Genomic DNA, 23,202 nt, shown 5'->3' on the forward strand with positions numbered 1-23,202 from the left:
AAGCTCTATTACACTAATAATTTGTGCAAAGATAGATGTGTGGGACACCATGCTGGGTTAATTTGTCATCCCTGCAGCAAACTTCTAGAGATGGTCTTTTTAGTGAGGAATTGTGTTAATATGTTGTTCCACTGAGGACATGTTAGAGCAACAAGATGAGTTGGTCCCTTAATCTTTTAAAGAGGCAAAAATGCCCTGAGAGGAAAGTGGCAGGGAGAAGAATGGGGGTGATTAACAAAGTGGACCTAGATTTAAAGTTACCCTGACAAAAGAGACTGGATTCCGCCTATATAAGGGAAGTGGGGAGGACAGGGAGAGCAGGGAGGCATTTTTTTTGAACACAGTAATAGGATTTCATGCATATCTAAAATAATAACATAAAAATTGAATACTCTTAGACCACAGTATTTAGCCTGCTCTTTTGCTGATTACATATTCAGTTTCGTTGCTTTTCTTTGATCTGTCCATGGAGTTAAACTGTATGCTTTGAACAGAGTATTGAACTGTAGTATTTTATGCTAAATTTCCTTTTATGCTAAATTTTCCATCCTGCTCAGACATTCACACACCAAAGTCCATTATTATATTTAAATCCAGAACCCATGTTTAAGCACCAGAGCTCAGGATTTCCAACCTCTTGTATTGACAGAACCATAAATCACATTAAAGTTAAGTGAATTACTGTACCATGCAACTATAGCTTTAACAATGTTTATGTAGTATCAGCTTACCATCTGCAGAATGGAAGTGAGGAGAAACACTGATATTCAAAATGGGACTAGGAGTCCTAATAACTTAGCAGCAATCTATCACTCTGGATTCATTGGTTCCACTAATATACCCATTTTAGTATCAAAGCAGAATTCTATCATTGCACAAACAAAATATGACATTATTTTACAAGTTTTTATTTAATACACTGCATTCAAGTATGAAAGAATTTATTTTTTGAATTTTTTCTAGTTGATGCAACTAATTACATATGAAACCCAGGACAGACAGTCTGAATACGAGCCTACAGTACATAAGATATTTGGTTGGATTTAGACTTAGTCATGCTTAGTGCAGACTCATTGAAAACAAGCCATGACTAACTTAAGTCCCATTGAATTCTGTGGGTCTACACAAATATTTCTGTATTCAGTATATCAGGCATAACGAACCTGATCTTTTTGTTGGTGACACCCATCATCCCTGAACATTAGTCATGCTGGTTAGGGCTAATGGGAGTTGGAGACCAGGAACATATGGGAAGCCACAGGTTCCTCATGGCAGCTATAAGTAGAAAGACTATAATTTTGCTAAACAAACAATTGCAGCAGCAGCAGGCCTTAATCTATCATGTTCTTTATTCAAGAGGTTGTCAGGAGTCCATTGAGCTCACCCAAATATCTGAACAATTCATTTGGCAATGCATAGCAGTTTCCATCTTTTCAGCAGAGTTTGTTACATTTTTATCCCATCCTTCCTCCAGAAGCTCTGGGTGGCATTAATGGTTCTTCCCCACACAACTACTCTAGCCTGTGTGGGTTGGATTTGGCTGGTGACTGGTCAAAGGTTGCCCAGTGAGTGCCCTACTGAGTGAAAATTATCTGATCATCTTCAACCTGGGCCCAAAGTAGCTAGTTGCTTTAAAGCTGAAGAAACAATTATAACTTGGCAATAGTTCTTTGTTGAAGGCTACCATAGAACCTTGCTCTCATCTTAGCAGACCTCCTTCAGCTCTTTGCTTCAGTAATACCAGCTCCTTAGTTAGATCTTTGGCTTCCCTTTAGAAGTCAACCTCTGCTGCTCACTGCTGCCCCTTCTATCTAAAGGAGTGCATGCTAGGCACAAGAGGGTAAAGGTAAAGGGACCCCTGACCATTAGGTCCAGTCGTGACCGACTCTGGGGTTGCTGCGCTCATCTCGCTTTACTGGCCGAGGGAGCTGGCGTACAGCTGGTGCCAGCATGACTGAGCCGCTTCTGGCGAACCAGAGCAGCACACAGAAACGCCATTTACCTTCCCGCCGGAGCGGTACCTATTTATCTACTTGCACTTTGACATGCTTTCGAACTGCTTGGTTGGCAGGAGCAGGGTCCGAGCAACGGGAGCTCACCCTGTCGCGGGGATTCGAACCACCGACCTTCTGATTGGCAAGTTCTAGGTTCTGTGGTTTAACCCACAGCGCCACCCGCATCCCTCCAAATCCTAGCCCACACAGGCCTCCTCCCTCATTTAAACATGGTTACATGGAGAAGAAACTTTGGAATGGGAGGAGAGTTAAAAGTCTGGAGAGACAGACTGTTTGTACAAGGAAGGGTGCAGAATCCCAGCTTCTGCCTCTGTGGGGAGAATTAGGCCATCCTCATTTGCATGTTGTTTAGGGTTAGAGGGCAGTTTAGCAAGGTTATGACAGAGATAGATATGTAGAGGAGAAATGGGCTGACTGAGGAAGTCCTGGCAGAGAGAGAGAGAGACGCTTATCCCCAAAGCACACACCTTCAGAAACCATGAGTTAACCAGCTAGTCCCTCTCTTTCAGCCTAACCCTTTTCACAAGGTTGTTGTGAGTATAAAATAGGGTGGAGGAAATAGGGGTATGCCACACTGAGAGCTCTTGAGGAAAGTGGGATAGAAATGTAATGAAATAAATAAATGAATAAGATCCTAACATCATTCTGTGCACAGTCTTCATTTAGGTCGGTTTCCATATAAATCAGAAAATAGTAGTATACCCTATGTCTTTTATTTACCGCTAGTTGCTCATCTGAATTATGTGCATATAAAGTTACATTCAATGAACAGAAAGTGTAAGGCTGCAGGGTTTTTTAGAACTGCTGAAAGAGTTAGATGTAAACATTTTATTTAAGCACATTTGAATAAGAATAAGATAGAACAATCTTTAAAACCTCAGTTCTTCAGAGGTGCCTTGTTGTTAGTTGGTGCTTCTTTTAATCTTAGATTGGCAGAATGTAGGAAGAGTCGGGAAGCCAGTTGTGATCCACCTCCCATATCAGTCGGTGGCAAAACTACCATTGATTAATGGAGCTGGATTGTGCCCAAAAGCTTTAATTTTTCCAAGCTGTTGGTTCATACTTCTGTTCTGTACCTCTTGAATTGCATTATATATATAGAAGTTCAAGTTCCCTTCAAAACTCCTGGCCTTTTGCCAGCTTTCCTTATTAAAAAGTCACTCTTCTTATTTCTGATCAACACAGCTGTTGCAGAGCGTTTCAAAGCATTTCACATCAGCCAGCATGGTGGCTTAGCCAATTAGTACTCTAATACGGTCATTTTTGAAAACAAGTACTTTCAGGGTAGAAAGGGTGGGATACATCTTACATAATTTGAACTGGCACTTGCTTTGCTTTAATGTTATGAGAGAGGTTGCAGATCACAGTGAGCTAAAGCATCTCAAAAAGACTGAAAAGGAAGTATCTAAGGAAACGAACTACAACAATGTTTCCACTTTAATGCCTTTTAACAAATACTTTTCAATTGTAATGAGGCTAATTAGGTCTTTTTTTAAAAAAATGAGCTGATGGTACATTCTCATGCTTCATTGTGACTTAGCTGTTGCTATTTTTAGAAAGAGGAATTCATGTTTAATGAATTTGTTAATAATTTGTTAATATATTTATCTGCATTGCTTTTATCTTGTACCTCTAAAACCAATAAAACAAAGCATCCCAGGGAATTATTCTGTCATCAGAACATGGGAATTGCTCATGCTTCCATTCTATCCCATGCAGTTCCCGTAGTTATTGAATACTGGAATAGAATACAATAGAAGGAAGGCCTGACAACGGGGTTATTTCCAATGGGAGTCTGAAATTTGACCTGTATATCTTCATGTGCCTGTGGAAACCTGCAAGCAAGACATGAGTACAACAGCACTCTGCCCACCATCAACTAGCGTTCGCAGGAACACTGCTTCTGACAGTGGAGGTAGGACAGTAGCCATAATGGCTAGTAGCCGTTGATGGCCTTGTCCTCCATTCATTTGCCTAACACATTTAAAGCCATCCAAGCTGGTGGCCATCACTGCCTCCCGTGGGAGCGAGTCGCATAGTTTAGCTATTCACCGCTCAGTACTTTCTTCAGTCTGTCCTGAATCTTCCAGCATTCAGGTTCTTTGGCTTTTATGAGAGAGAGAGAGAGAGAGAGAGAGACCATTTCTGTGTCCACTTTCTTCATGCCATGTATAATTTTGTGCACTTGGTTACGTTGCATTGCATTTGCCATTTTATTGCTCATTCACTCACTTTGGAGAGATCATTGTGGAGCTCCTCACAATATCTCTTTTTGGGGGGAGGGGGGAACCAACAACACTGAATATTTTGTATCATCTGTACACATGTCCTCATTGAGGTTCTGATTGCAGAACTGTGCTGACCTTGGAGAAAAGATGCTTCATGAGAGGGGGCAAATGGAAGTGTGCATGTACTCCTCACCTGTGCATCCATATTCCTGTTGGCATTAGATCCCTCCATCATTTTCTTTCTATGTAACCAGGATAGATTTGGGTTTAAACACACTGCATCCATCTGTCACATCAACTTTGGCTGTCAGTTTGAAGCTCTGTCTGCAGTATTGGAAGGGTAGAATACTGGCCTTCCGTACAGAGTAGTTGTAAGGATTACAAATGTGGCCCTCATCACCACCACACTCCACACAATGACTAAATAATCTTAAGGGCTGGGAAATTACATAGAAGTCCTTGGTAGGCCATTCCCCTTGCCCTATCACCTCCTTCCCAACCAATATAAATAAAGAGCACTGTTGCCAAAGTGTGTATAGAGTGAAATTTGCAGTTTCCAGCTTTTTGGAATCAAGGGGAACCACCTTTGAATAGTAGAAAAGAAGACAGCTGAAAGGAGTGTTCTGGTTGAGAAGTTGGGGAAACAGAGATTGAGGAAACCTCACCTGTTTTGGTGTGTTAGAAGGTTTTGGAAGACAAGCACTGCCATGTGGGGAAGGTGTCCTGATTCCCACCTGGCACATGCAGAAAGAGGCTCTTAGGTGTAAGTCAGAAAGGGATATTTGTTCAGGGCAAGTGACAGTACAGGCTCAGCAGCAGATACGGAGTTCAGGAGTCACGATTCAGGGGTTTGGGGATCAGAAATAGACTGAAACCATGGAGATGTCTCCAGAGCACATTGCTTGCCCCTACCTCTGCTTCCTGCCAGCCACTCCTGTCCAGCTTCCTTTAATCTCCCCACCCTCCACCAAGCAGATGTACAGTAGAGGAGGAGGAAAGTGGGCTGCAGAGGAAGAGGTACGGTGGCATTTTCTGTGACTGGTTGTGATGGCAGTTCCAGTGAAGGCAAAATGCAGAGGGTTGGTACACTGGGGTCAAATAGTGAGGGGTATTTCCAGAAAATGCTGCTTTGGTTACTTTCTCCCCCTCTTTCATCAAAACTGGTTTAAAATTACAGGTGTGGCTTTCTGAGCATTTGCTGGGTTGAAGTTAGGTTGGAGAGACAAACATCCCTGTTTCCTATGATGCAAAATTACTGAATGAAAACATGCTGCAATATATAAACAATAAAATTTATAAATGCTTCCATAAAGGTCAGTATTGTGGTTACACTGGCTACCAAAGAGGAAGCATAAGATTGAACTGAAATGTTTTACCACTGGGCTTCTTGGGCTTGCCAGTCGGAAGGTCGGCGGTTCGAATCAGTGCGACGGGGTGAGCTCCCGTTGCTCTGTCCCAGCTTCTGCCAACCTAGCAGTTTGAAAGCATACCAAGGCAAGTAGATAAATAGGTATCACTGCAGCAGGAAGGTAAACAGTGTTTCCATGCGCTCTGGCACTCAACACGGTAAACCAGAAGCGGTTTAGTCATGCTGGCCACATGACCCAGAAAGCTGTCTGGACAAACGCCAGCTCTCTTGGCCTGAAAAGCGAACATGAGTGCCGCACCCCATAGTTGCCTTTGACTGGACTTAACCATCCAGGCGTCCTTTACCTTCTTACCTTTTACTTAGCCTATTATCCTCAGTCACATGTTACTGGTGCATGCTGCAGGTACATCTAGAGCTATAGTGCCCTGCATGTTCTCCAGTGCTTCAGCATCTCTAGTCAATAATGATGCCTATAGCAGGTGGAGAGGTTTCATAAATGTTTGAACTTGTAATAGCTTTCCTTGTAAATGTCACTTCCTGAAAGTTCATATGCAGCTGTTCCCTTCATGTCCCGTTTAACAGGATGCCGAGGACAAGTGATTGTCACTTTTTGTTAGTAGCACAAATATAGCTGTTGGGAATTCCAGCTGTTACTGCTGGATCATTTCTGACATACTGCAATATTTTGTAAAATATAGGCTACACTGTGCTATCTTCTTTTTTGTGCTAGGTGGCTTGTAGCTTACATAGACCAAAAATGTCTGTGCATGTGTGTGAGAGAGAGCATCAGAGCCTTCCTAGTCTTTATGGTGGGAGGGTCTCAGTAAAGGGAGGTGCACTGTGTAATATTACAGAAACCTGGAGATTGACCAGCAGTAGCAGAGCATCTGCTTCACATCCAGAAGGTCCCAGGTAGGGCCGGGAATGTCCCCTACCTGAAACTCTGCAGAACAGCTGTCAGTGAGTGTAAACAGTACTTGACTAAACAGACATCATCCTGCAGCATTGTTGCAAAGCAAACATGGCACCAAATTAGTCAGCCATGGAGTCTGAGCATACTGGGCCAGTTCAAGGAATTAATATTAATAGAATTCTTGTACTGTGTTATGCAGAGTTACAGTAGGAAATCAGAGATGCTGAGAAGTCGACAAAATGTTAGTATAGAACTGTTTATGTTACGTATATCAGAGTGAAAGTTAATTCTTTATTTAGAGAAAAACAGATTCAGAGCAACCGTTTAAGGTTACTTTGTAATGATAATGCTCCAGTTTTACCGTTTACAAATCTTTACATTTTAATTTAGATACATTCCAACACATATTTTATTATTTGACATCACTACCCCCTTCTTACAATTTTGAGCTTTATTGTTAGGGTATCCTTGGTAATTATTTTTAATGACTTATGACCAGCATACCCTGGTACCGTAAGCCACTTACTGTGAATTATTTTTTATAATGATAAAAAATTGTGCAATAAATCATAGGATTCTTTTGTTGCGGAACAATTGACAAATCACAAAAATATATTAACTGCACCCACCCTGTCTTTCTCACCATACCTGTATATAGAGGTAGTGAAAAACTAGGAAAGTGGGGCGGGGGGGACGACTGGTTAAAGTGAGAACCGCACATGTTACACAATGGCTTAAAGGCATTACAATTTTATGATTTTTCTCCTGATTAATGCAACATCTTTGGACACATCGTTTCACGTGTATCAATATTCTTCTGACAGATCTTTAAGCTGCAACATGCAAACATGGGGTGGTAATTTGTGGGATTTTAGGGTTGTAGCCAGTGCTAGTCCAACTTGGAGCAGACATAGTGATTTTAATAAGCATGACTAACTTGTGTCCATTATTTCAGCAATTGTACTCTAAGTAGAACTTAGATGACTACAACTCTGAGTTCTGAGTGTGGCAGTGATAAACATTTCATCTAGTAATGAAAATTACAGTTTCTCAGTATGATGAGGACTGTAGAACATACTCAATTCACTTCCAGGAAAAGGAAAAGGAAAAAAGAAGAAATTCTGCAAGGTTTATTACCATTCAACAGTGTGGGTAGAGGAGCTGTTGTTTTAGCATTTGCTGTTTGAACACGTACAAATAGAAACCAAACTATTCTCAGGATGTGGCTTGGATATGCTGCACTTGGCTATGAAGCCTATGATCAAGACAGTGCTTATTGTCACAATTAACAGTCTGCACAATTACCAAATGAAAGGGCCTAGCCAAAGTCATGGCCCAGTATCTTTAGTTTGCAACTGGTGTTCCAATTTGTAGTTGAGCTGGATTTATAGAAACAGAAGGAAAGTGGAGTGGAAAAGGAAATTGATATAGTTGGATGGGCTTGTCAGAATCAGAGCAAGAAGCAGGGTTTAGCACAGCTTGAAACTAAAGAATAGATGGTGCCCAGGTGAGTTTGGAGAGTTGTACAGAGTCTGGAAATGAAGCAGTTATGTAGTCTGAAATAATAGTAGGGTAAGATTTTAACACGGGAACATGTCTGAGCAGTTAGATGCTCAATGTGGTAGATGAGATATGCAGAAGGCAGCTTCCTTTTGTTCTAGCTAATCAGAAGTGATGTTTTAGGATGACTGTAAGATACTTATATAAACAGAATAGGTACTACTGGCTGACTTTACAAAGTGAATGTATTTTGGGACAAAGTCATGTTTAGCACCTAGACAGCTCTTTTCTGGAGGTGGAAAAGGTCTGTAACCTCAGTGACCATGCAGGTTCAGTTATCTACTTCTATGATAATCTGGGCTCCAAATATGTAGCTGGATTTCTGTCACTACTGGGTGTGTTGTAGCAGTTAGTATGAGCTATTTCTTCATGGGGGAAAATAAATATAGGGTAGTATATAAGTTTTACTTAGAGTAGACCAATTAATGTGAATGCATACACAGCTAAGTTAAGTCCATTAATTTCAATAGATCTGCCATGAGTAAAACTTAGTTGAAAACCACTCATAGCCCAACATAGGAGCCAACTCCTAGGGGCTGAGGACCATTTGGGCCCCCCATAAAAATATTTGATGGGGCCACCCCCCAAATTGATGGGCATTGTCATTCAAATGCTGTGTGTGCTTACTTACCTGCCCCCCCTCAATATTTTATTCAAGTGTCCCCCGCCTGTAGCCCAACTAGTATGGAATGAAGGATTTGTTTCATTTTGTTAAAAAGAGAAATCTTTGTTACAATCTGTCTAATGTCGGTGAAACACCAATGCAAAATGCTGCTACTTTATTTTGGTTTAATCTTCATTCAGCTATTGCTTTGTACTGCCAAGTTGTATATACACCCAACGTATTAAGCATGCTTCCAGACTAATGCAGTCTATTCTCCTGTTCACGTAGTGACTTTCAAAACTTTTATTGAAGCAGTTCTTTGTGGTTTACAAATGCAGTGCATAGGCATAGAAAGATATAAAAGTTTAATAGTGCTGGTTGAGAGAGGATGTCTATATACTTGGTCAGAAATAAACCCTAATGTGAGAGGAGCGATAGCATACAACCCCAATGGACTTCTGTGGTGCAGTGTGGTGAAGTGAAAGAAAATCATCAAAATTCAAAAAAAAATCCAGATACATTGGCTTATAGAGGAGTAAATGTGAACATATGACATTTTCCCAGTATTCCAATTCCAATATTATTGTTGCTGGGTAAATGTACATCCCACTCCCAGCAGATGCATTTTGGAGTGCTGTCTTCAATAGGTTTGTGTGAATTACTTGGAAAACCACCCGGATCGTGCCCTATTCATGAAGAAGGTAACAGAGTATAGATCTACTCGGTAGACATAGCAAATAAAATTTAAAACTGTTATCTGTACCATAGGGCTATTTAACTGCATGGTACCATAGAAGAAAATATCTGAGTCTTTGCCACATTTTCTTCTATAATTACTATCATTGTCACTTGAGTATCCATGCATATTTCATTGTTCCGTGTGCCGCCCATGTCTCCTGCCATTAATTATGGAGGAGTGAATAAACTTGCCCATTTTGGAGAAATTGGTGTGCAGGGGTTGATTCCTGTTCAGTGTGGAGAAATATGAGATGCATACAAGATACATACAGGAATATCATGTTACTCACTGAAAGGTAGTAGTCAAACCACTGTATCTTAGTTTCAGCCTCCTTTACCTTCCCTAATACAAAAATTCTGCTTGTAGTATTGTTGTAGGGGTTACTGAGAGCCAGTCTATACATAATTTTAATCCATTGCATGTGAATTCACTATCTTAGATTCCTAAAATTGCCCTGGAGTCACATTTGAATGACCAGTTTTCACTTAGAAAGGACAAAATGAAAATGTTAGTTTACATGAAAGCAAATGACTTAAAAATCATATTTCTCCATTGAGCCGAAAAAATGACATACACAAGGGCTGCAAGAGCATCATCATTATATTATTGCCCATTTATAGCCCAAAATAAAACTGGTCCCTATGTGGAAACCAGAATTATGCAGAATGTCAATTAAATCAACTGTAATCTCCCAAATACATTTTTTATTGCTCGATTCATTAGAAAGGCTCTTAAGGTAATGAATAGTCGTCACTTTTACCAAGGACTTCTGGCTCCTTTATAAATGATGACCACTAAAAATGCAGAAAAGACATTTTAAAATCTGGCTGCATTTAAGCTCTGCCTTTATATTTGAAGTGCTACAGAACTCAATATGACTTGATGTATTATAAAAATCAGTACCTAGAACATCAGGCACATACTCTGGAGTGTATAGATTTGGGGAAGGCTTTTCTTTTTTTCTTTTTTCTTTTTGAGTGGGGAGGTTTTTTTTCTTTTAAAAAATAAAGAGCTATATTAAAATAATTGAAGTTTCTATATAAATAAATTTATAAATTTGAACTGTGTTTATCTAAGTCCAAAAATCAATCCCTTATAACGCCTTCTTTTCTTTCTTATAGCAAGTCCACATGCAACACCATCGACTCTTCATTTTCCAACATCACCCATTATTCAGCAGCCTGGGCCATACTTCTCACACCCAGCAATCCGCTATCATCCTCAGGAGACTCTGAAAGAGTTTGTCCAACTTGTCTGTCCCGACGCTGGTCAGCAGGCTGGACAGGTGGGGTTCCTAAATGTAAGGAAGCCATTTTATTTCTTCAGATGCTTTTGTTTCTGTGCCAAATAACCATGAAATTATGCTAACAAGTGTTTTTTACATATATAAAAACAGGGCCTTAATTTTTCACTGCTACAAACTGACTATGAAGAGTGATCCAGCTAAAGATATGCATGTTCAGGTCCCACTGAATGTGACTGAAGTTCAGTTAATGTGTTTTTAAACTGCTTTATTTTTACATGCTAAACTTTCTGACTTGTAGCCAGATGCATTAGCAGCTCATTGCCATGTTGGTCGTTAGCGCAACTGTAGCTTTCCAGGCAAAATATCATATCATAGAATATTGTGTGTTAACCCAGGATATAATGCTGGCAGCAGCCACTACCTTTTTATAATGGGATTGCTCAGAGAAGGTATTGCTGCTGCTTCTTTTGACTAACAGCAGCTTGGTGTTATGTCCTAATCAAGGCAAATTGAGGTTAGACTTAACCATGGTTTACGCAAACCACTGTTTATTAAACCATTGTTTCAATAAACCATGATTAAAATGAACAACAATTTAGGGGCTGGATATAATTCTAATGTGCAATTAATTGATAATGTATGCAAAAGCTTCTAATCTCTTAGCATCCTCTTCAGAAAAGAAGAGAGGGGAAATCACATTAGCTCTGAGATTTGGTCACATAAAGCTAGGCCATAGTTCGCTTATTTAGAAAATTTCTCAATTGCTTTATATTGAAAAGAATCTTAAAGTGATGTACAAAAAGAGAAAGCAAAATAATACAGTTTACTGGTAATCTGATAAAAACCTATTTCAAAATTAGCAATAACCTGTGTTGTCCTTCTAGGAAGGTCTAGTAAAATAAAAATATAGGGGCTGCTATACTAAAGCTCTGCACTATGTCACCACATAGGCGACCTCAGTGGCATGCAGCACTTCAAAAAGAACCTACCCTCATGACCACAGTGACCATACCAATATAGAGAAAGTAAGGTAGTCCTCAGGAACCCGAACCCCAATTTATTAAGGACCTTTTAGACCAATACTTAAATCTGACCTAGTAGCATATTGGCAGCAGTGTACTGCCCTCAGTACAGGCAATAGGTTCTTCCAGTTGGCAGCCAAGCAGTCATGTTCTGGACTAGCTTCTGGATCAAGTCTACAGGCAGCCACATTTTCGAGTGCATTACCGTAATTGAGAATAAAATGACAGTAATTGGTGGCATCCCAACCCAACATCCAGTATAACAGCATTTTGTGTGAACTGAACTTCTAATTCATCCTTTAGGAAGACTTTCACCTGCCGTGGTCCCAAAGATTCAGCTTCATGCTTTCTGACTTCAGCACTTCCAAGGTTAACAAAATACCTTGTAATTTTTATTAATTATTTCTTTAGACAGGAGAGTAAGGAACAGCTGTTTCAGATCAGCCACATTCACTTTCTTTTAAAAAATGACTTTCTTATAGCACTTTAGATTAAGCTGACCAGTACTTGAACTCAAGAAGATAAAAGTACAGATTCTTATAGTTTGTTATTCCTGAGAATTGTTATCTTTTCTCCTTATCTCTCTGAAAAATTAAATAGTGCTCCAAGATTTTTGATTGAGCAATCTCAGGTTGTTGTTTTTGTCAAACTTAGTAATTATCTTCAGGTTATTGGAATAACACTCCATTTGTATGCAGAAATGATTAACTCTGTGTACAACCTTATCTAAAATAATTCTTGGCTTTCTTGCGAACAGTAGGGCACAACTGAAGAGTAATGATTTCCCCAGTTGTTTTTATCCGTTACATTTCCAATATGTATAATACAGTGTAAGCAGTTGCTTTTAGCACCCAGTTTGTTACCTGAACCTGATAAAACAACAACAGCATTGCTTTGGATCCAAACTATAACGCTGGATCTAAAAGCCATAAGCAGAAAAACAATATCCACTAAAGCAGTTCTGCAAATATTTAAAAGTGCATGCAGTGTTATAATAAGTAGGTTCTTCTATAGCAGTTTTCATGTGTCTACTTGGGCAGAAGATTACACAAGATATGGCAAAAGTGGAATAACATATTGAAGTTTGGACTACACAGTTACTAGAAAGTAAAACCCAATTTAGAGGAACTTAGACTGCTTTCTCCTCCCACAATCTACTTTGAGGGACTTCTGGTTGCCCAGATCAGAGTGGGAGATACTAAGGGCTGCAATAGAGAAGGGTAATCCTCAAAAAAAAATGTTCTCCTCTTCCACCAGATGACTCTTGCAGGAGTAGCACAAGGAGAATCAATTGGATACCACCCATTGCTTATAAGCAGTAGAGCTATATTCTTTAAGTTATTATTAATCAGATGACTGACTTCACTCTACTCAGGAGATTTCATTCACTGGATTCAGGAAGTCAAAGTGGTCTGGTATGATGCTGGCTACACCACCTCTTTAAGCACCTAACGCCACAAAAATTGGCTGAACTTATGACTTATGATTTCTTATGAGTCACTTCGGAACAGTATCATAGCCTTGCAAACTTGTGAGTAATAGCATTCCTTGAAGTCAACAAAGCCTCTCAAAGGAATTAAATGGATTTAGCATGTTTTAAGCTTCAGATCCCATGTGAAATATGCATTCTGCAGCATCCTGGAACTAAACATTTCCACTATACATATTCTCTACATTTAAAGAAAGAGTTTTTAATCTTCATCCAGTTACAGAATACTAAAGAATATTGTCAGTATTTTTCACAAAATCAAACCACCTGATTCATTCACAGTTTGTTCTCATTCAGCTGTGTCATGGTGCATATTTGTACCATCATATGATATTAAATATTTTAAACAAAGCAGATAGTGTTTTCTAACAGAATGATATTAAAAAATTGAAACTCTGAGCTGTACAGCTCTTATGAGAATCAACAATGGCTAATTATTAAAAGAATAGTTGGGATTATTTCAAAATGTGAAATGTCAGTTTTATTTTCTCCTCAATTTTCTCGTTTCTTAGTAAGAATAATGTATAATGTAAGGTTGCAGTCTTAAACCCAATATTGATTTCAGTGAGGAATTGATTTGAAGATTGTGGCCTAAGTCCATTTGAAACCTTGGTATGGAGGCAAATCCAAGGTCCTAGTGAAGATTAACAACAGTAGAGCTATAAGAATATTGTCACTGCTGAGGTGATGCAGCTTTAGGCTTTTTATTATAATTGGTTCAGGGTTCTGCTCTTGTGCATAAGATACAAACTTCCAGGAAAATAATAGAAGGCAATGACCTTGTTTGCAAGTAATGCCAAACCAAGGAGGTTTAAGCTGCAACACATTTTAGGTTCATGCACCTCCTTCTCCTCTGGCATGGGAGTGAGGAGAAGAATGGAAACTCCCACTGCTATTTTGGAAACTCCCACTTCTATTTTAGAATAACTGCCATTTGTCTGTTGTCCAAACCTAGAAAATGGTGGTTAAAGTTAACTGTGGTTAGCTAAAACAAACCAGTTTCAAACCATAGTTTATGAAACTGTATTGTTTCAAGTTGCCATAATTAAAATCACCCCAAGTATAGGGTTTGGACAACATACTAAACTAAGGTCAACCTAAAATGAAAGCAAAAGTTTCCTTACTGCTCTTGAAGCCACAGCAAAGGAGGAGAGGGGAGCACGCAAGCCCAAGCCTTTCTGAGGCTCATATGTCCAAATTTGCCTGATGCCTTCAGTTTTCATATAAGGAAAAGGGGCTGGGGGAGTTGATAAGTTTCTCCTTTTTTTCAGTTAACAAAGAAGTGGCTTCCATAAACTCGATTGTCCATCTGCAGTTCCCTGCGCCATATCCAATGCCATTCCCAAGGGCCACCCAAATCTTGGGAGTAGATTTTCAGGGGGGTGAAGAGGGGAGGAGAAGGGGTGAATGTTCTTCTTCATAAATGTATAGCTTCTTCCATTTATAGAAAGGACACTAGCATCCAAATCTCTTTATAAAAAGATTCATTTCAATTTCAGCTACCTGTTTGTTTGTGTTTATCTTTAGCACTAATCAACTGTTCTCTTGGGACAAGAGGCAGCTAATCATCTTTTCTTTTCTTTTCTTATGTTTTTGGCAGCCCAATGGTAGCAGTCAAGGCAAGGTGCACAATCCATTCCTTCCTACCCCAATGTTGCCGCCGCCACCTCCTCCACCAATGGCCAGGCCTGTGCCTCTGCCAGTGCCAGACACAAAGCCTCCAACCACGTCGACAGAAGGAGGTGCCGCCTCTCCCACTTCACCAAGTAAGTACAGCTGCAAGGAGGCAAGGAAAGGGCTGACTAGTATAATTGCAGCTTCATTATTCTTTTGTTCTGGAAAGGGAATCAAAAATGCAGTAACAACATTCCTGCCATTAAACTCACCTACTTAGTGCACGCTAAGAGCACACATTAAGGCCACAACAACAACAAAAAGCAAACATTAATTCCTTCTGGACAGAAGTAAGATAGATTCCCAAAACTGTTTTTTTGCTTTGTAAATGTTTTATAATATCCTATGCCTCACGAAGATACAGCACGGCTTTGAAGTGTATTTAAAAATAACAGCAAATGAATTTAATGCATTCTTTTCTGTGTTTCTTTTTCCCTGGCTATTAATTCTTTATTATATTAATTCTCACACAGAAACATGATATAGTCAAGAAGCTTGAAATATGGTTAACCTGGGTTTTTGGGATTTTGTTTGATAATTTCTAGATTTTTGGTTATGTTTATTTTAAAAACTTTTTGACAGTATTCTTTATGTAAAATTCTTTATCATCATCAGCACCACCATCAGCACCACCACCTCCATCATCATTATCATTGGTTTTAGTTACCTTGCAGCAGAGATCTAAGCATGATCTAAATCATTCATACAGGTAGCAGTGACAGTGGGCTCTTCTGTTCTACAGCAGTGGCAATGCAGTAGAGTAATATTTGCTTCTAGAAGTAGCTTTGACTCATTACACATGTTCACTATTTAATTCCAAGGATATTCTGTTGCAGAAAAGCAGAAGCTGCTTTAAACCACAAAGGAAAACTCTTCACTGAGTGAAGGCTGCAATTCTGAATGGTCCTTAGAAAACAGAATAGGACTTCTGTGTAAAGAAGTTTAAAATCTCCCTTTGCTACTCAGTAAGGGAGCAGCAACTTTAGCCTTGCCATGGAGATGCAGAATTATGAGACTGCTGTGAAACTGCACACTTCTTAGGGGCTGTGTGGACCCACAGATGGAATTCTGTTTTCACCCCATTGAGCAAAAGTAACATTACTGCAGCACTAAAGAATCATAGAATTGTAGAGTCGGAAGGTACCACAAGGGACATCTAGTCCAAACTCGTGCAATGCAGGAATCTTTTAGCCCAACAGGGGGTTCAAACCCCTAATTATTATTATTATTATTATTATTATTATTATCATTATCATTATTATTATTATTTTATTACCGTATTTACTTGAATCTAATGCTCACCTTTTTTGGGCCAAATTACGTTGCGAAAATTAAGGTGCATTAGATTCAACGGCACATTTACATACAGCAGCAAATACTTTTTTTGGTTTTGAGGTTCTGAAAATTAAGGTGTGCATTAGATTCAATGGAGCACTAGACTCAAGTAAATACAGTATTTATGCCCCACCCATCTGGCTAGGTTTCCCCAGCCACTCTGGGCAGCTTACAGCCTCTATAAAAAAATGTAGCACATTAAAAACTTCCCTAAACAGGGCTGCCTTCAGATGTCTTCTAAAAGTCAGATAGTTGTTTCTTTCCTTGACATCTGATGGGAGGGCGTTCCACAGGGTGGGTGCCACTACCGAGAAGGCCGTCTGCCTGCTTCCATGTAACCTCACTTCTCACAATGAGGGAACTGCCAGAAGGCCCTCAGAGCTGAATCTCAGTATCCAACCCTGAGATTAACACTCTCATTCTCTACCAACTGAGTTATATCTTTTATATAGCTGCAATCTGGAATCAGCATAAGAAACTATGTGTCATTCAGGTCCAACAGTTGAGTTGTTAGCTGAGCAAAGAAATGATAAACCACAGCCTCTTCATTGAAGCCTAATGTTCTTTGCAGTGTAACACATTAGCTCTCAAATGTGTCTAGGTCCATATGAGTAAATAAAGAATTCCCGCATGTTGGCTTTATTTTTATTTTCCTCTCCAAGTGGGTGTATACTGTTATTCATATACTAACAACAGGAAGATTTAAAAAGCACTATTTAAACTGAGATAAGCACCTACTTTGGCAGCCAGGAAGATGATGGCCATGTCTTCCTAGGGCTATCTAGTAAATGTTTATCTAGCTGAAGGATTTTTTCATACTGGGCTAATGTGGGTGAATCCTGGGTACATAATAATCTGCTTGAAATATTATTGTGCCTGCCTGTGGTGAAACATTTGTGTGAAGCATCCACTTGCAAAACCATCAGAATATATCTTTTCTTCATGCATAACTTGGGTTTTCTTGATACAAGAGTTTTATTTCGCTCTGTTTTATGCATAGGCCTGGAGAAGTGGGTTTTCACATGTGGATATGTAAAATAGACCCAATTTACAAAATACCAAATAGCACAGTTTTGTGACCTGCATAAATTCAGCCTGTTTTCACATTGTCCATAATTTATTTCAGCTTCTGCTAGTCGTTTAGGCACGAAGCTATGCAAGACCTGAAATCCCACTCTTTGTAGTCCTTATTAGTTCCCTTTTAGCTTCTTGAATTTCACCATGCAAATTTCCAGACGTGTCTTCATTGCCGTTATGAGCAAGAAACTCAAGTTTTAAATAAATAAATAAATGATTCCCAGGATGCTGAATTCTATAGTCCAGACCAATTTCCATAGTTGAACAGCTGTAGAGTCTGATGCAAGGATACAGGCTGCTCCACATTTACCTCCTGAGAATCTTCCTTCGAGCTGCAGGTGGGAATTTCCCAAAATCACAAACCAGTAATAAATTAACATTGGACAAAGTAGATGTATCATGCAGAAGAGGAAAATTAAAATCAGGTGAGCGGATAGAATCTGCCACCAAAGCCAGCAGATCTGTTTACCAGACACTTGCCGTTTGTCTCTTAAAAGAATATGGTCTCCTTCCACAACTGTAAAATGTTGCTAATCTTTCATTTCCTTTATGCAGGGGCCTTGGTACTTAAAGCACGTTCCTGGCACAAGCCCATTTTCTTATGTTTGCAGCATGCTTTATGGTAGAAGGTGTTGATCTAGTGCAAAATTGTGGTCTTTCAGATGTGTCCTGTCAAGTTCTGTTGTTTGCATCTTAGTAAAAATAAATGTTTGAAGGGAGTTAAATGTTAGCACCAGTCATATCAGAATAGTGTAGCTATTCATATCATACATACCTTCCTTCTTGTGAGGAAGAAGCTGCACGCTGTATTAGATTACTGCTGCCTGGAATTCTGCTTTGCTAGCATTTATCCTTGTTGACTCTCCAGTTCTTTGACAGTAATCATTCTCCCAGAAAAGTAAGGAATTTGAAGACTACCCTTCACACCACAGAAAATTAAAAGTAATTCATACTGAAGAAGTTGCTTGTGACTTGCACCTTTCTATATACCGAGTTCAGACTTCAAGTTTGATATTGCAGACTCTGATAGGTAATAACTCTAGAAGGCCCGAGGCAAAGATCCTTCCTAGTTCTGCTACGTGGGATAATTCAGCTAGGAATGCCATCCGTTGCACTTGATATTATATGCATAAAACAGATGCTGTTCCACTGAGCTATGGCTTCCCCCGTTGCATAGCAAAAGGAAAGATGGGTCATATACTCCTAATAAAAGCAGAAAAAACAGGTATCGATCATCTCACACAGCTTAGAAGGCAAAATATACTTAACCTTCAAAGACTTAGTGCAGATCAGTATTGTTGACTTCATTGACTTGTGAGGTCGGTAATTACCTGAAGTCTGAAGTCAGTAATTCCTTTGTTACCTGAATGGTGTAGGAGACACTATGGCGATGGGAAGGTTTGGAAATGGTAAAGCCTGTAAATTACATTTCCTTTTTGTCTTGTTTCTTTTTATTCCTGTTTTTCTAATAATCATGCCTTTTGAAGCATGATCCTGAGGGTGAAGAAAGTTTGTGACTTTGATCTCCAAGTGTAATGTTAAAAATATATTCATTTCAGAAGCTTTGTTCAGATGGGCCAAAATGAATTGCTGCTGTGTGAATGGTCTGAGACCATTTGCTCTACATTTACTTTTTCTTAAGAAAGAGCCTAATACGATAGACCATGTTTACAGTATGACTGCTAGACACATTCAGAAATAGAAAAAGAGTTTCTAAAAAGAAATAATTAAGATTTGACTTCAAAATTTGCTATAAACTTACTGTTATAAATACAATAAATATTTGGAAACTTATATAAAAATGTGACTTACAGCACCTGTGGTCAGAAGACAATAAAGCCCCTTCTAAACATTGACTCCTGAAGAGCATTTGAGCACTGCAAATAAGATTTTGCCCTGTTCTCAACCAGCTCTTCGATTCCATTGCAAGGGGATGCTTTGCAGTTGATTGAGGTGGGATAATGTACCTTTATAGAACAGTATAGAATATACCATAGTACAGCATTCTGCTGGTAGATCATAGTGCCTTCCGTTCTACCATGTCCCATTGTTTTTTTCTGATGCTGTGCAGATTCACAGTCCTCCTGACCTTGGGACGGGAAGTCTACTCTGGTTGGCAGTGGTTCTCTGATTTTAAGCAGAACTTTCACATTGCATGTGAAATACTTAAGGAGGCTAGATTGATACTGTACACACAACATACTTTGTCCATTATCAGACATCATGTGTGTCTAATTCTTGTGCTAATGCTTTTTTTAAAAAAAAAAATTGTAGTTCCATTGAAATTTATTGTTTAATGGGACATGAACAGTTGGCCATCTGTCCAATAGTACTCTGATGAAAAGCTCACACAAAATCATGGCAGTTCTCCAACGACTGTATATTGGCTGCTTAATCACACTGCATCTTTGGATGACTTAACTAACCTTCTGTAAGGCTTACAGCACAATCCTTGGTGTGTTTACTCAGACGTAAGTGCCGTTATGCACAATGGGGCTTTCTCTCAGGTGAGAACACATAGGATTGCACCCTGTGCCTGTTACTTTGAAAGCTATGGGCACCATCTTGTTAATATCAAGAATTATATTAGTAGAAAGTGATGTAACTAAGGGCATGGTCTCCATAGAATGAATGGTTTCCCTTCTTTTAAATTGTTTGTTTTCCATAATTATTTCACTAAAGTTTGTGTGTCTCACTCCAGATATTTTTTTTACCATGCCATTTTGTGTTGATAAGAAATACTGTTTCTTATTGCCCAATTATGTCCATATTTATATTGCCATCATTCAAAACCCAGTTTCCCCAAGTCAGATTCTTGACCCCTCCAACGTGAGCTCATTTCTGTGTCCAGCATTTGTTTAGGTGGCTCCAAGACCGGTGTTGTTTTTGGTGTTGTCTGTCTGTGATCTAGTGCTGCTTCCTGAACGCATGTGTCCCTTCCCTTCACAGCCTACTCGACACCCAGCACCTCCCCTGCAAACCGATTCGTCACTGTTGGACCACGGGATCCAAGCTTTGTAAATATCCCTCAACAGACACAGGTGGGAAGCTTTCGACTTCTGCTTTGTTTGCTGTGCTGCTTGTTAACTCTTTGGTGCACTTTGGTGTTGCTACGGAAAGTGACGTGTGTCTCTCCACCAGTCAGTTCATCTTCATGGTCTGAGTAACAGTGAAATGTCATTGCCAGTATTTGTTTGTATGTTTTGTTTTCCAAAAAAATCTTGTGGTAACAATGCTACTTTCAAATTCAATCTTATAAACTTTAATTCTGTCTTTCTGACACTCACAATTTTCTTTCTGACACACAGAATTTTTTTTTTTCTGCAGCCCACTTTTTCAGGGTCTTTTATGGCAAGCCAAGACATTGGTCACTTATGGTCACTTCCACAAGGGAAATAAAAATGTATAGAATGTCCCGTTCTCTACACTTACATCACATGCCATTATACATGTTCAAACACTAATCTTTCCCCTCTTTCTAAGCTATACCATGCCCACAGTTTTCTTATGCAAGAGGGACTTTGTATCTTCAAGAGAAGAACCCCAGGGCCATTTTTTCTCTTTGATAAACATGACAGTCAGCAGCTGAATTTATTAGATCATTCAAATTAATAGCCATATTTTAAAAGCAGCTGCTTCATGCATCATAGGCTGTGTTAACCCAAATTTACAGATTATTTCTTAAAATTGTTTTTAAAGCCCTTAAACTGAGACATATATGGTTGTATCCAAAGTGGTGCCAATGGAGTGCCACTGTTACAGCCCTACTTCAGTTTTGTCTCCTTCTGCTCTGGAGCTGGTTTTGAGGACATGTTTGGGGCTGCCAAGGAGAAGAGGTGAAAGTTCTCTTCTGCTAGTTCAAACCTCTTGCTCCAGTGGAATAGGAGTGATGGATAGTGTCCAAAACAACATTATTAACAACATTTCTAAAAACTAGCCTAAGGCTAGCTATAGGCATACGTACTTTGGAAATATGTCCAGATAATTGAAACATACTTCTGATTAAATATACTTAAATGTACTTGGGAGTTTGAACTTGCCAGTTAGGCCAGGTGATACTCAGAGCAGTTTCTAAAGGCTTTATTACATATGGAAGTGATGTTGCCTTTGACAGTCCTGACCCAGTGGATCAAGAATTCATTAGAGGAAACAGAGCACAGAATCTAGGTTGAGATGGAAGATAATGGTTTTGCGTTCTGGTGCTTTCGCCAAGATTCATGATTTCTCGACTGCACAGAAAACCCATAAATTATCAGACCAAGCATCTTTGTTGCAGCTGCTGTGGCACTTGCACAGCAATAAAAATTCCACAAGCAGTTCCTTATACACACACATCCCTCCCAAAGAGTCATTTCTGGTATTTTCGAATTTCACCCAAAGAAGAGGAAGGTTTGGCTACTTCATCAAATTAGAGAAGCCCCGTTATAAAATACCTACATACTCTCGTGTGTGTATGTGTGTGTTTTACAGGAGATAACTTGACCCAAGATTCCCTGGATATTTTTACGCAACTGGTTTGCTATACTGATATTCAGTATATGTATTTAGGGAGTAAAAAGTTTCACAAAAACCTCAGTGCTGCTCAGTGTAACATATTGATGCATACGGAGTATATTCAGAACTTTAACAAAGGAACTGAGGAAAGAATTTTGGAATACATCTGATTTCTACAGGTGGGAGAAAAATTATTTATGAGACTGGGATCATAGGAGTGGCTAACAGAACACAAAGTTACCTCAAAGATATTGTGGAGGTCAAAGAAATGTCTTTAAAGATTTTGTTTCCAGTGTCAAGTGGAACATAAAAGTGAAAAACCACCAAGAGCATCAAGAATTCAGCCAACACTAGTTTGACCCCAGTGAAGTTGGAATAACCCTGCCCTACGAAGACATTTTTTATAGCTGAATCAGAAGCTTGACCATTTTTTAAAGACTAATCTTAGACAAGGACACTGAATGTGCTTTTTCTGGGCCATTTCAAATTCCCAATTGTCAATTACGAAAATAGTTGTTGGCAGTTTTGTTAGCGACTAATTTGAGCCAGATGTTGAAAAATATTAAGGCTGTACTTAATATCCCATAATCATGAGGAAGGGAAGAATTAACAAGAGGAATTTGTGTTTAGGACAACCATAGCTTTTATTTAGAATGTTGTAATGGTTACCGTACAATGTTTTAAAGGTCAAGAGCAAGAAGCATTTGGTTTCATTTGACAATTGAAATTTCAAATATAATCATTTAGCATGAAGACCTATGACAAACAGCAATTCTGTTCTTCCTCCATAAAACTGAAACATACAACATGGACCAAATAGCACCTACTACAATGTTTTTATTCTGTTGCCATTTTCACACATGGAATACAGCCTGTGTCCAATGGTCTTAAATACCATTTTCTGGTAAGATGACAGTTCAACTGTTGCTTAGCTTAGTGTGGAAAGTAGTTTGTGGGAAGCAGCTTACCACTGAGTTGTGCCGATATTCACCATTTCACTGCAAAACACCCCCTCCCTTTCCCGGTTTGCAGGTCTGGTGACAATTACCAAAGCCACAATAGCAAATTGTGACATGTAGCAACATACTTGTATGAAGAGTAGCCTGCAGAAACTAACCTTAATTGTGGCCCTTGCAACAAATTCACCACCATAAGCTTACTGCACTCTGAGCCTACCGCATCTCATGTTACAAACTATAGCTATTAGAGCAGTGGTGGCTAATCTGAGTCTTCCATATGTTGTTGGACTTCATCTCCCATCAGCCTCAGCCAACAGAGGTGATGCAATACTTCAATGTGATAGCACTCTACTTTGGGGGGGCTCCCTTCCCAATGCTAGGCTGGCCCCTTTGCTGTGTTGGTTTTGGCACCTGCTAGAAACCTTTTTGTTTCCACAAGCTGCCCCAAGCATGTAATTTTATTAAATACAATGGATTT

General features: G+C 39.3%; 1 protein-coding gene across 17 annotated transcripts in view; it reads left to right on the plus strand.

Moving 5' to 3' along the window:
- Positions 1 to 23,202, plus strand: part of NFIA (nuclear factor I A) — a 403,887-nt gene that overhangs the window by 350,806 nt on the left and 29,879 nt on the right. For 5 of the 17 annotated variants that reach the window (XM_083448123.1, XM_083448109.1, XM_083448122.1 and 2 more), the window contains 4 exons: positions 10,550 to 10,728; positions 12,000 to 12,065; positions 14,786 to 14,951; positions 20,221 to 20,312. In XM_083448123.1, the coding sequence (XP_083304249.1) occupies positions 10,550 to 10,728; positions 12,000 to 12,065; positions 14,786 to 14,951; positions 20,221 to 20,312 (503 nt within the window). The remainder of the gene's footprint in view (positions 1 to 10,549; positions 10,729 to 11,999; positions 12,066 to 14,785; positions 14,952 to 20,220; positions 20,313 to 23,202) is intronic. The other 12 variants (XM_083448112.1, XM_083448119.1, XM_083448110.1 and 9 more) reach the window with 4 other exon arrangements.

Source organism: Podarcis tiliguerta (genome assembly GCF_965153285.1).
Source record: "Podarcis tiliguerta genome assembly, chromosome: 6".
Taxonomy (NCBI): domain Eukaryota; kingdom Metazoa; phylum Chordata; class Lepidosauria; order Squamata; family Lacertidae; genus Podarcis; species Podarcis tiliguerta.